This window comes from Emys orbicularis, chromosome 5 (genome assembly GCF_028017835.1).
Source record: "Emys orbicularis isolate rEmyOrb1 chromosome 5, rEmyOrb1.hap1, whole genome shotgun sequence".
Classification (NCBI taxonomy): domain Eukaryota; kingdom Metazoa; phylum Chordata; order Testudines; family Emydidae; genus Emys; species Emys orbicularis.
The window spans coordinates 5,902,805-5,917,360 of record NC_088687.1 but is presented as its reverse complement, the minus strand read 5'-3'; the positions used below and the strand labels follow the sequence as shown (position 1 = coordinate 5,917,360).

General features: G+C 41.7%; 1 protein-coding gene across 17 annotated transcripts in view; it reads right to left on the bottom strand.

Annotated features, from left to right (window-relative positions):
* ADGRL3 (adhesion G protein-coupled receptor L3) overlaps positions 1 to 4,357 on the bottom strand; it is a 452,742-nt gene extending 448,385 nt beyond the window's left edge. For 16 of the 17 annotated variants that reach the window (XM_065405560.1, XM_065405559.1, XM_065405564.1 and 13 more), the window contains exon 1: positions 4,149 to 4,357. In XM_065405560.1, coding sequence (XP_065261632.1) covers positions 4,149 to 4,339 — 191 coding nt within the window. In that variant the 5' untranslated portion in view covers positions 4,340 to 4,357. The remainder of the gene's footprint in view (positions 1 to 4,148) is intronic. The other variant, XM_065405567.1, reaches the window with a different exon arrangement.
* Between the last annotated feature and the right edge of the window lie 10,199 nt (positions 4,358 to 14,556).

Genomic DNA, 14,556 nt, shown 5'->3' with positions numbered 1-14,556 from the left:
GAGAAAAGAGGAAAATATTGAGCTTACCTTTAAAGTTAAAACAAATCAATATTTCTCTGTATTTTCTTAAGTTTACTGCTCCTCCTCCTCCCCCTCCCTTTGACTAAAACACACAAGGTCAAAGCCCAATAGAAAGGCTACCACAAGTGAATTGATTTGTTTAAAATTAAGCATTAAAATAGAGTGAGGAAAACCCCACCATATATATATTTTGAAAAACCCTAGAATGAGCATTTCCTTGGCATTCCCTTCTTTCCATTTGCTTTGGCCCAGCAATATACTTGGGCAGTCTATGGTTCGGTAGCCCCTCTCTATTCAGCAAAGCACTTAGGAACACGCTTAACATTAAGCATGTGCTTCAGTGCTTTGCTGAATAAGGACAGACTTCGCACGTTCTTAAATGCTTTACTGAATTGGTGCCGTAAGCATGTGTGTGACTTCAAGTATCCAAACAGCCTCATTGACTTTAATGGGGGCTACTCACATCCTGAAGGTTAAGCACATGCTTAGATGCATTGCTGGATCTGGGCTCTTACAGGGACAAAGCACCCAAAGGGGAAACTCAAGAGAAACAAATCAAAGGAGTTTTCTGCTTTAAAAAAAAAAATCATTTGCAATGTTAATGCCATAAAGTCAAAGACTTTTTTTTAAATGAAAATGTGACACAGCTTTTTCCAATTCTGCCTAACTCTTCCCAACTGCTTGGATGGATGATATGTTAATTTTGTGGCACAGTTGCTGGAGGGAGAACAGTACAATCTCCCATGGTACACTGCACTCCATTTATAATGGACACGGTTTGAATTCAATCATTTGTTATAGTCCTCAGAAAGTCACTTCTCCAAAGCAAACATTCTATGAAATACAATTTTCTCTAATTATACCAGACAAACTTCAATCCAAAATGGACTTTCTGAGCTTTTATGGGCATCTGCTGCTTTAATGCTGGAAGGAAGAGCTGGCAAGTGTAGAAACAGAATGGAGAGGCCATAGAGATTTAATTTCCTATAAAATAGCTCCCCACAAGCTGTTTAAACTTTCCTTAGCTAGACCAATACTCTGAAGATTTTTGAGATTTGTACTGCAACACTTCCAATAAGCACTGCTTGTGTTCTCACTGCCCAGGAGATTCCACGAACACACCCGCAGATTTATGGTGTTCCCTTCCCAAATAACCCCATGTTTCCAGCTACAAAATTAATTTAAATAAACAGAGAAGAAAGGAACAGACTCACTTGGATGGTTTTTGAGTATTTTTTAATATCTACCATAAATCTGATCACTCACATGCTGTTTCACACACTTACACTTCTGTCACACACACTTCCTTGCTTTCACAACCAACCCACAGAAATAACGTAATGCATATGAAATTGGGCACACAGAGCTGCTGATTAAGAATTGACTACAGTCAGACAGCTACTAGCAAAGCTACAGTGGGACTGTGTATTTATTAATTCAGTACTTAATTGACAGGTGTGTGTCATGTGTGTTGATTTCCTTTTCACTCACAGACTGCATTGCACAGGATTCATTGGGAGGAGGGATAGCTCAGTGGTTTGAGCATTGGCCTGTTTAAACCCAGCGTTGTGAGTTCAATCCTTGAGGGGGCCAGTTAGGGATCTGGGGCAAAAATCTGTCTGGGGATTGGTTCTGCTTTGAGCAGGGGGTTGGACTAGATGACCTCCTGAGGTCCCTTCCAATCCTGATATTCTATGATTGTCAGGAGGAATTTGGTTTCCAGTCCTTTTGTTATTATTGTTGTTGTTAATATTATTATTACTAGTAAAGCCAAACTCATGGAATTAAAATCTGCATTCATTTGTGAATCCAGCATAAAAACTGCTGAACGGATGAATTTGGCACTTGGGGCACTGATCATAAGCAATAATCTATCAACATATAGATGCTTTTTAGGACAAAATGGCATTTCTCATTCTGTAAGCTCATCTGGTGCAAACGACTCTTCTCCGAGGTTCAGCTGTAAACATAGAATCATACCAGGGCTGGAAGGGACCTCAGGAGGTCATCTAGTCCAACCCTCTGCTCAAAGCAGGACCAATCCCCAAACATATATTCTGAGCTGAAAACTGGTAGACTGGGAATGTGTTAGTTCTGTCATGTAATGGTTTCCTTTTAACATTGTTTCAGCTGTTTGAATTAATGGAGATTTTAAAAAAAATGGTATAAAAATGCCAACCATTTTTTCTGCTCCTACAATGAAAACTACGTTTCAGTTATTTTTGTGGAATTCAGAGGTGGCTAGTTAATACTGTGACTTTGCACTTCTTGACAAAAAAGTCCATTACAATTGTCCAACAGTTCAAATGGAATAAGTGGCTATGCTTTATTGAGTCTCCCATTGTCTTCAATGGGCTTTGGCCAGATCCCATGGACATTGTTATTTAGGATTCCCTGTCTCCATTTTACCTTCCCCACTCTAACCAAAGTACCCTACCTATAATGACCACATCATCACCTGCACTATTGAGAAGGATAGGGGATCAGCACAAGTCTTCTGCTAACCCAACGAGTTTTTGCTAAGCAACTTGGATCAGGTGGAGGCAACAAGAGCTAGAGATTAGTCATCAAAATAGGAGTTTCTTAAAGCCCACAGACATACCATATCTTACAAAGTCCTGGCACTGACTCTCATGGCTAACACTTCATTCAGATTTGCAGCATGCTGGGCAGCCACTAGGCCTTCTTCATATATTTTTGGGAAAAGGCTGGCACATGGTGGACACCACCAGATACCAAAAAATATCTGCTTCTGGCCCTACGGGGGCAGAAAGTTTTTTTTTATTTTGCCTGCACTCAATGGATTAACGGCTTCTATTTGAAGCCATTAATGTCCTCAACAAGAGAATTATCGTAACTCCACTACAATCCCACCACAACCAAGCAACCAGCTGCTTTGATGTTGTTGCCATTGCTCTTTATTTTAAGAAGAAATGTAATGAACAAATTCCCACAGATAGCCCCAACAAAAATCTGCACTTAAGGATTTGATTTAAACACACAGAAATTCTGAGTCAAAAGGGCTTACTTTCCACACGCAACAACAACAACAGTTGGCAAGAGAGACCACTCCGTTGGTATTTTCAACTTTATACCCCCAATGTTGAACCATTCTAAGTAAAGCTAAAAAAAATACCACATTAATGTGTCCAATACAACTGAAAACTACTTTTTTTTCATGCGGCTTCATTCAGTGGAAGAGAAGGGCAGAAGTGTATTACACTACACCAAAACATAACATTACCTTAATCATTAAGGGCTACATAAATGTTGTCATGACTTCAATGAGCATACTTTGCCTAAGTTGATATTGTTAATACCACACAATGCTGATTTTATTATTTCTTAATCAATAATAAACTGTATTTAATAATTCTGTATGTAGTTACAAAGGGAAACACATTGAATGTGATTAACTGAACAGGAACAAGAGTTTGTGAATCCTTCGCAAACATTTTGAGTGCCAGAAAATATCCTGAAATATTTAGCAGTTAACAATTGCTTTTCACAATCATGTTGGATTACATTTTTGGACCCAGGTCCTGCAAATAAACTCCTACAATAAACTCCATGTAGGTGGACACCTCCCAGTGAAATGGCACAAACTCAGGATTGGCACTTAAAGCTTAGCTGATACAGTACACATGACTCCTATCTTAGAAAGGTTTCCATAAAAGCACAAATCAAGTGATCTTGCATGGGATTTTAGCTTCTGTATATAATGACCATGGCAAACTGCAAGTAATCAACAGCGTGTATTGCTTAAATCAGCTTTACAACCTTCTATATGACAACAGCACAAGAAAAGGGAAAGGAGCACAAGAGAAAAGGATTTCTGTTAGATAATAAATGCCTCAATATTCAGGCATTTGGGACACAAGATCAAGGCACAGGAAGAGACAGAATCAGAGTGACCTACCAATAGTCACAAATATTATCTATAGCATGTCTCTTTTTATTCTAGCATACTATGGAATGTGTTCATTTCACAGCCTATGACCATTACACTGTACCCACACACACAAACTCCTAGTACCTGTATAATCTCATGCAAACACACAGCAATGCATATATACGTACTGGATTAAATCAAACATCCAACAAGCAAAGAATGTTAAATACCATACCTTTGAGTCATAATCTTATAGGCATCTGGCAGATAACAGCGGATATTCTCCATCTGAGCAGGATCAGAGTCACAGATTTTATCATCGGTCCTACCATAGTTGGCACTTTCAATCATGATGACATCTGTTCCCGGGCAGCGAAGTTCTATTGGATAGCTCTCACAGGACAGTTCCCGTCGGACCACGGCCATAGGAACGGGGGCACGACTGAAAGCTAGAGAGGATAAAACAAAGCATTTATCTTCAGCATGGAGAATAGGATTAAGAGCAGGAACACTGCCTTTTTTATTGTTTTTGTACTGTATAGTAAGACCTTTTCTAAAGGGTTTGGCACTAGGTGATACCTGTACTTGACTACCCTTGCAGTGTGGCTAGAGCACTGGACAGGGACTGAGGAGACCTGGGTGCTATTCCTGACTCTACCAAGGAACTGCTGGGTGACCATGGACAAGTCACTTCATCACTCTGTACCTCAGTTTCCCCACCTGTAAAAAGGGGATGATGAAACTGACCTCCTTTGTAAGTACTTTGAGGTCTACTGATTGAAAAGTGCTACAAAAGAGCTAGATATATTATTTCCTTCAGTATTACACCATGGAGACATTCTGTTTTGTTTTTAAACAAATAGCCTTCACAAGTTACAAGAACTTTAAGCATAAAATTATTTTATTATTGTGTTCTATGTGAAAAGCTTCACACAGTTACCAAGTTCCACGTCTCTTTATTGCTCTTGATTAAGTGGGGAAATTATCTTTTGGATGAGGCTTTAAATGGCAGGGTTCTGTGTGCTCTGTCTCTCTTGCATGGCACTCTTTGTGAGGGAACATGGCTTTACCGGTGTCCGTAGATAACATTTCCCTAATGACCTCCCTCAGTTTTACCAGTGGCTTCAATGGAAGCAGAGTTAGGCCAATGCTGAGTACTTTTCAAAATCCCACCCACCAAGCACTCAAAATCAGCCCTGGAACCGCGTCTGTGTATACCTGAATTTTGCCCAGGTCCTTCAAATGTTCCTAGAAATCTGAGTAATTTTTATATGTGGATAAATATGAAATGTATGGGAATGCGATCTGTGGTATACTTCATCTTTGATCCTGGTCTACTGGGATACATCACATGATAACACTCTTTGCATCGAGGCACATTGAATTTCTCCTGTGTTCTTGATCTGACTGAGTTTCTCCCATATGATCAGGAGCCTGCTTAGCAGAAACCCTTTCTTCTGGCTTTAATCAGTAAGAGCAGGGTCCTCCTATCCAGCCAGGGAAAATATATTTTCTTCCTGTCCTCACCCCTGTGTCTGAGTGACTGATTGGCAAGAAGCATCCCAGGACATTACATTCATTTCTGTATAGTGTTCTATCAGTGCACACTACCTTGTCATTCATTTGTACTCTGTCTCCAGTAAATATATTCTGGCATTTAGACGTTGGTAAGGATTACCCTGAGATCAGAGTTCTGTTGTTGTATCAGAGCTGTGGTCTAATCCTTGTGAACTCCTGAAAGAGGGCTGTGCACTCCTTCTCTAATTTCCTGACTTAGTATTAGTTCATGTTTTAGCTCATAAAATAAATGTATCCCAGTTTTACACAAGGAACAGTCTTTCCGGGAGATCAGAACGCTATTGTTTTCTTGATGTCTCTGTTGCACCTACGGTTGCCAACCCTCCAGGATTGTCCTGGAGACTCCAGGAATTCAAAATTAATCTTTCATTAAAGATTATGTCATGTGATGGCAACTCTAGTTTCACCAGAGAGTTCAACTCAACCATAGAGGGCAGGGGGGATGGGAACCATGTTTGCTCAAATTTGAACATGTTGGAACATCAGTGCCTGCCAACCCAGGTGGTTTTCACACACAAGAAACTTGCAACTCTGTTTTAAAGTACATTTGGAAGGGTTTGCAGAGCTCCAATCGCAAAGGTACAAGGTCTGAAAGTTCACCCTGTTTTGTGGAACACTGGGCTAAAAGGTGGTCAGGGAAGTATTCTTGTTTGCACATATTTTCTTTGGTACTGGCCCCTCTCAAAGGCAGCCAGCTTTTGGGGAAGAGCTGTGCGAGTTCTCACTGAAGCAATTTTTATACCTATCACTCACTTTTTGAGCACAATGGTGGATTTTAGCACAGGGCCGACTTCATTCCCTCCTAGTGCCAAGTCCTCAGAGAACTCTTATTAGCTGCCAGAGACAGTGGCAAGATGAAGAGTCCAACCAATGTCTGCTGGTTTTGGAGCTTTGTTTGTTGGCTGGCTCCTCTGGCAATCTGGATTTTCTCTTAGGGCAGACAGTAGCCATCTGTGTTTTACACACAACGAAGAGGAAGCTTGCAATGAAGAGGGACTTTTTGGTCATTGTTTGCCCTACTTTGGGGTTTTTGGGTACATACATGGACCTCAGCGGCTTGAGAGGCATGGTCTAAGTATCTCTTACACCCCTGTCGCCACCTCATTATACATGAGCTCTAAATCAAATACTTTCCGAAGTAGGTTTCTGCTTTTGATTTCTATACTTGATCTGAGTTGTTGGGTTGTTTTATTTATTTAAACAACTCTATGCTGTTAAATTAAATTGGAGTTCAAAATGAAGCTGCTAGAGAATACCAAATTTAAACAAACAGAAATTAACCAATCTGGTGTTCATGTGTACAAATCTGACACATTTGTCGAATGGCAAACTTGAGCATATATTGTTGAACCTCATTCATATCACAACTGGTGTAAATTGAAGATGGGGAATTATTACTAATAATATGGTTTTGTTAGAATATATGTTTAACTGAGGGATTTCAGTCTGACCCTGTTGCTCCAATCTCAAATTGACGCTATAGAAGTTGACTCTACAGACAGTAACTGTTCAATATTTGGGGCTCATGATGCTGCAGAATTTGATTTTGCAATTACTGTGAATGTACAGAGGATTAATAAAAGCAGTATGCATGTTTTTCAATGAGGTGTGAGAGTACATTTCAGTTTCTTACCTCTATTGTAAGATACAGAAGGAAGATGGAGTCTGTACGGCATTGATCTGCTGAACACTCAAAGTTAATCCCCAAATATAGCGCTTCCAAAGAAACATGTATGGTTTACTTCCCATTAAGGGACAACAATAGCGCACGCTGCCCTAGCACATGTTGTGCCAGACTCAAACATGACCAGACATTATTTATAATGTCCTGGAAAATAGTATTCTGACATAGGCTACTCAAACAATAACTTCCCAGGGACATGAGTGCTGGTCCTCAAAAAGACAACATTAACATAGAGATACCACATGTGCTGTGCGACTATAGTTATGTTCTAGGTCTAGCATGAGGAAATATCTAAGGCACCATAGATAATTATTTCCTCTCTCTATTGGAAAGAAAATGTAAGTATCTCAGATACCACAGTGTGATTACCAAAGGCTGCTGTCTATGTTTTATGGAAACCACTATTAATCACCCTTTCCTGCTTCCTCCAAATATTAGTGTAGCCCATATCACGTTCATCTTTCATGATGGCTGCAGTAAATATTTCAAGTGTTTGATATTTTGAGGTCCTTTTAAGCAAATCTATTATTATTATTTAATGTTTTGGTCCTATATAATAACCTCACTTAAGCAATTTCCCTTGATTTCTCTATGAATTGCAAAGATTTCTGCTATGAAATCACATATGTCGAAGTCCAAACATGAAGGATAACACTCATTACAAGCATCCCATAGTTTGATTTATAGAAATGCTTTTTCTTTAAAAAAAAACCTGCCTATCCATATACTATAGGCTCCTTTGATATAACTTTAAAAATATACCCTCAGAATGCAGCAGTAGTTAGTACAACCTACCACCAGTGAGCCAGGCAATTTCAAAACAATGCCTCCCCCACCCCCTTATGAATAATCTCCCATCTTTACAATCTCCATCTCACACACAGATCCTTATTGAGGCTCCTAAATAAGTGACCTGATTGTCCATTCGTGGGGAGCATTCAGGGGCACACATCACCTGAGCGGGGTAAAGTGCTTTATTTCAGACAAAATCAGGAATGACACAGACTCAACATGACTCCTGGATGTTGTGAGAACTTCCAAAGACTCTGAAATGCCTCCTGCCACACTGATTTTCAAAGTACTGATTTTTCAGTACCCAACTGCTCCTATCGAAATCAAGTGCCTTATTCAGGTATTCAGATCAAGTGCCTTATTCAGGAGCCTAAATCCAGATGCGGGAATCACTTATTTTTTAAAATCTTGACCTAAAGGATATGAGGTGCGAAAATCAAGGGTAAGAGGCTAGTGTCTCTTCACATGCAAATGTTAGAACTGTCCTATTATCCATCCTCTGTTTAATTTCATTTACCTTGCTTATTGGCTAGCGCTCAGTAAGAACAGCAGCATGGTGTTTTACTCAACACCGCTGAAGGCAGATGTGGTGACAATTTTACTTTTGTAACGACATCCAGGACAACCTACGATGGAACCTCATGCTGCTGAAATTACACAGGGCCAAGCAGTAACTGAAGGTGGGATGGTAACAGGTAATGACAGGATTTATCTAGGCAATACAGAATTTCTTCTTCTTTGTTAATTTCTAGAGTTGGAAAATTAAACAAGTCATCAAAATCTTTCGCTTTCCTCCTGACCCCTTCACTTTTGACCTCAAAACATAATTGCCTCTTGTCATGCCTGCAGGGCATCGGCTTGTAGTTATTACCGCTGCACTTAATCAAATGTTAAAATATCCTTTAAATTCCATGTATTCTCGGTTGCTACAGACTTGCTGAGCTTCAGTACAGTTAGAAGCATGATGGCAGCAGATGTACTTTCAAAGAAATTGTGGGGTGATGTTTTTAATTAGAATTCATGTGTAATTTCCCCTGAAAAGACATTGCAGCCAGATTTTCAGAGTGCATTTTAAGTGCACACGTTGGGGCAATGATGCAGAAAAATGCACATGCAAAGAATAATTATTTTCAGTAATTCTATGCAGGTAACAATATGGGAACTGCCCAGTTAAATAACTTACTGCTCCCAAATTCAAGTGCAATGCATCATTTTCCCCCTACAAATTCAGGGAAATGTTTTTGTGTTTGCAATTTCTCACTAGCCAACAGCCCCATATTAGATCTTGATTCAGAAATAAAAAATCTATTCAGGAAGCCTGCTTAAGTATGTGCTTAACATTAAATCACTGAAGTCATTGGGCCTTAAGCACTTACTTAAAGTTAAGCATAGGCTTAAGTGCTTTACAACATTGAGGCCTTGTTTAGAATACTTGGCTCTTTCTATTTAAAAGGAAGTATTACTAGTGCCCTAATTTGCAGTATATAAACATACATCTAAATGCTTCGTTTTCCCCTCTGGCCTTTGTCATCAAGAAGAATATTAGTGGAAAGTGAAAATTCATTTAAAGACTATTACTGCAAATGTTTATTTAACTGAAAAGGATTCTTCCCTTTCTAAATCCCCTTTAATTACTCACACATATTAATTCTGGTTTGTCAAACCTCTTTCTCTGAAATGCTTGTTATTTCAGAGTGGCTGAAAAACTAACTCATGACTGCAATATGAGGATAGAAATCACTCTCTTTTTCTCACTACCCAGACTGAAAATATTTAATAGTTAGGAATTGTGCATCCTTTTCTGCTTATGTTACTGCTGTGGAGTAGGGAAAAAAGCCAAACAACACTGTTCCCAGAACAGGAAAGGGGTAAAGATCCCAGGCTGATACTGGCCTGCCTCTGACGCACCTGCCAGCAATATCATTATCAGGGTGTGGAATTGCTGTATAAAGGCCATGATTCACCATGGCATTAGTCTAATTTAACACTGGTATGGTTCCACTGTTGGAGCTATGCTGGCATAAAACCAGAGTAACAAAGTAGTAAATCAGGCCCCTACATTCATCTTTAACTCTAGTAGCTCGCAAGATAGAGGCTGATAGAAGCTGGTAGATATTCAAGTCGAAGTCTGTAATGAGATAGTGATCTGAAGGATGCATTTCTAAAGTCTGTTGTCTCCGGAGCCACCAGGGCTACGAATGAACGTTGTATACCACTGGGATGCAGTGAATGTGCACTAGGGGAGGTTGGATGGTCCTGTGGTGAAGGCACTTGATTTCAGCATTGCCATTATGTCAGTCCCCCACAAATCATGAGATTGGCTTAAAAATCATGAGGTTAGAAAACCAAAAGGGTTTTATTTACTATCTGATTTCTGAACCTTTGTGTTTCACTCAGGTGATATTTTCGGGCTTTTCGGGGCTAGAAATGTTGGGTTTATTTTTTATGGACACCGAGATTGTCACCTAATCACTTGCCTCCAGAAGCCTGGGATTTAAGTAAAGCACCAAACAGGAGAAACTCGGGGTAAAACTGCAAGATTCAGCAAGGAGATCTAGGTTTGATTCCCACTCTATCTCAGGCTTCCTGGATGATCTTGGATAAGTCAATTCATCTCCCTGTGCCTTAGTTCCCTTTCTGTAAAATGGAAATAATAATACTCCCTTTTTCCTTCCCTTTGCTTGCCTTGTCTATTTAGGAAAGCTCTTAAGCACATGTTTACATCCATCCCTTTTCAGAAAATTACTTCAATGGGACATAAGCAGCTTATGGTTAAAGGTAAACGTGCTTATATGCTTTCCTGAATCAGGCCCTTAGATGGTAAGAAGAAGAAGAACTTACAATGTATATATACAGCAACCGGCACAACAGGGCCCCGATCTCAGGGAGATCTGGCAGGTGCTATTGTAATATAAATAATGGTACTAAAAGGGTTCAAAGTGTGTTCATGGGACAACAGACCTTAGAGTTGTCATTGGCTCCTCAGATATCAGAATTTTGTCCAGGAGCATCTGTGTGCACTGGTGCCATGCCCTGGACTTGGGACCAGTGCAATTTTCAGTCCCAGCTGTTACTGGAATGTAAATCATGTGCAACTCAGCTAGTGTTTCTGTGCCCTGCTAAAATGGACCCAGGCTGCTTCCCTGTTAGTGTCAAACCACCATGTTCTGTTCTCGGTAATTGAGCCGCAGTAGTCTGAGGTGATATTGGCTTTCCTGCGGTGCTACTGGAATTAAGAGAAGGTCTCTATTAGAGTCTGGCTGGGGACGCTAAACTAAAGAGAGCCCTACTCTTTTACAACCCTAACCCTCGTGCCAAGAAACCTCTCCTTTGCAGCCCTAACCATAACCTGGCCAATTGGAGCTTCCTGTTGTACGCCAAACAAGAAACAGCTACAAGGACCTTAGTTTTAACAGCAACTTCCATCTACGTTCCTTTCATATAGACTCTGGTGCCATTAGCTGCTTCATCTATCCCACTAGAAAACTCAAGTGACCCTCACTGGGGATTCGCGCCTAGACTATGTGAGTGGGAAATAATAAATGTCCCTGCATGGCCATGCTGGAGCGTTTGAACTACACAGTTCCCTTATGTTGGAGAAGGGGCACATGAGCAGAGTGCGGTAAACACAAAGGGGCACTGCTCACACTGCCAGGCTCTCCAGCTCACCAAGGTCCTGGCCTGAGCTAATCCGTCCTGGAATGGATTGCCGGCTGCACTACAACCTCCGTCCCCAGGCTCGGCTCTTGAAGGTTCATTTTCTTCCCATCTGCATTTCATTCACTGAGAACATTCCTTGTTTTAAATTTCTAAACACCTCTCAAGCTCAGGTCTCACACAGCATCCCAGGGCGTAACGCACATTCCTTCTGCAGCCCCACAGCCAGTCATCGGCTCCACCCCGGTGCCCCTCAATGACCGCTGCTGCTACACCCCAGCTTTCCACCACCAGGGGCTGACGATGGTCTGTGCGTACATTGCAACCTCTCTGCCACTCGCAGCTCACAGGTCCTCCGCTTTTCCCCTCCCGTCTCCCCCAGCTCTGAGTGCAGAGAGCATTCTCTCATACCACAGCATCAGATCAGTCCTAAGTAGAGAAAGATGAAGACAAGAAGGATAGGTATAGGAGAGGGAAAAGGTACAGGAATACCCTGGAAGACATAAAAGGAAGAAAGATTGGGGGCATGGCATTCAGAGGGCCACATGGGGAATGCGACCTCAAAGCCATGGAGAGGGGAGGTAAGGGGAGGCCGATGTGTGTGTGAGGAGACCTAGATCCAGAGAGATGAGGGGTGGGGGATTATTTGGGAATATAAACTGACAGGGAGGGTGGGGATGCTTAAAGAGAGAGAGAGAGAGAAAACACAAAAGCTCAGACACCTAGGGACAAAAGCCCGGCAGTGGGAGCAGGATGATAAAGCGCAGAGGGAACAGTAACAAGAAATGAAGGCGTCAGGCCCGGGGAGGTTTCACAAGTTCAAAGCAGAGCTGGACCTGTGGGAACAGCGTAGAAGCGTAAAGGGGCTAGTGGTGGATGGGACAGAGCCAGGTGAATGCTCTTCACTCACAGCCTGGCCCTTCCTGGCATGTTTATGTTTGTTCACACTGCCAGCGAGAACAGGACAATCTCACGCTTTCGGCCTCTATCTCTGTGGCAGGCGATAACAACCACCACCCTCTAGAGCAGCACTGCAATGCCCTGCTCGCCCGCACAAGAAGGGCAAATGAACAGGCTGCTCTTCCTGCAAGCAGTGGCCAAAGCAGGCGGCTGCCAAACAACATTATAAGGGAGCATTGCACAACTTTAAATGAGCATGTTCCCTAATTGATCAGCAATGTAACAACGAAACAACATTAAACAGAATGACTTTAAGTGAGGAGTTACTGTAGAGGGAATGAAATTGGACACACAACATATAGTTTCCAAGGGGTAACTGCTGGCCAGGCAAGCACCACTGATGTTCTGGGTTAGTCTACACATAGAGTTATCCTAGAATATCTACACAGGAATAACAATTCTAGAATAACTATTCCTGCATAGCCCTGTCTGTGGACACTCTTCTTCCTGAATAAGAATGTTCACACATGGAATTAATTAGGAATAGCTATCGTGCTTTAAATTCACTCCCTACCTTAATCCAAATTAAATTCCCAATTTGGACAACCCCTTAGTGTCAGGGAATGATCTGGTACTGGAGGCACTGGAATGAGACTCTGAGTAAGGGTGTGGGCAGTCTGGCCTAGTGGTCACAGCTGGGCTGTGGTCCACATGTCAGGGACAAAAGTCAGTGAGCAGGAGTTAGAGGAACTGCTGGTACTGGGTTCAATGAGCAAGAGTAGGGAGCGAAGTCAGGCTGGGGTCGGGGAGCAGAGATCGGAGATAGTACCAGGGTGGAATCAGGAGGCAAGAATAGGGGTCAGAGTCAGGCTGGGATCGGAGGCCAGAGCTCAGGAGACAAGATAAGGTCTGGAGTCACAGCAGGCCCACACAACTTCATGGGCACTCTCCAGGGTTAAATAGGGCGCATGGCCAATCAGAGAGGTGCAGGGTGCAGTCACTCTGGGTCTCTTGGGTGGTACATCCTGCGGTGCCTATTCTCTACAGAGCTCCCTGGTTATGCCTCTGCGGTGGCACTGTGGGAACATCGGCTGTCCCAGGCTCTTCCGACCTTGGTTCTAGTCCCTGGATCCTTACACTCAGGAGAGCGGGGTTTAATTCTGACACAGACTCGCTAGGTGACCCTGTGTCACAAACTCACAGGGCCTTGATTCCCCATCCATCAAATGCAGACATTAAGACTTCCCTTGAAGAGCTAGATTATAAATTCATAGCAACAGGGACTGCCTCTTATTATGTGTCCATATGGTACTACCACAAAGGGGCCCTGACCTTTGTTGTGACTGCCAGGCGCTACTCTAACGTGAACAGTTATATTGTATTGCATCCAAGTCAGAGTTACTTGGGCCTAAGTCCAGAAGATCTGGATAGACCCACAACTGCCTCTTCAAAAGGTAGCATGCCTTGGGCTTTGACATTGCTGCACAACCTTGAAGCCTCAAATTTCATGCGACAAATTAATGTGGTGAAGCAAGTACAATTCCAGCAGTAACAAAATACACCTACAATTTAAATGACTCTACTGTAGCTTTTTATAGGAGTCTTCAGTAGGGTGGGGGTTTTTGGGGGGGGGGGGGAAGGGCTTGTGCTTAGATAAAAACTTTTCTATACCATCACAGTATTCATGATCATAAAGGCATTTAAACAGACTGGTGCCCAGGGTTTAATTGTAAGAGAACAAGCTTTTAAAGAGAAAAGAGTAATAATTCTCCTCATTAGTCCCAATTATAGTTTTTATTGAATCATATATTATTTATGTATTATAAGTAAATATTATTATATTCTTGCTATTAGACTTTTCTTTATGATTATGTCAACTTTAAAACAATGGACCAATTTCTGATCTCTGTTAAACTGGTGTAATTCTGGAGCGCTGATGCCAATGGAGTTTTTTAGACATACATTGGTGTAACTGACATCAGAATCTGTAACTGACATTGAATTCTGGCTCCTGGGTGTGGCAATCCCAAGT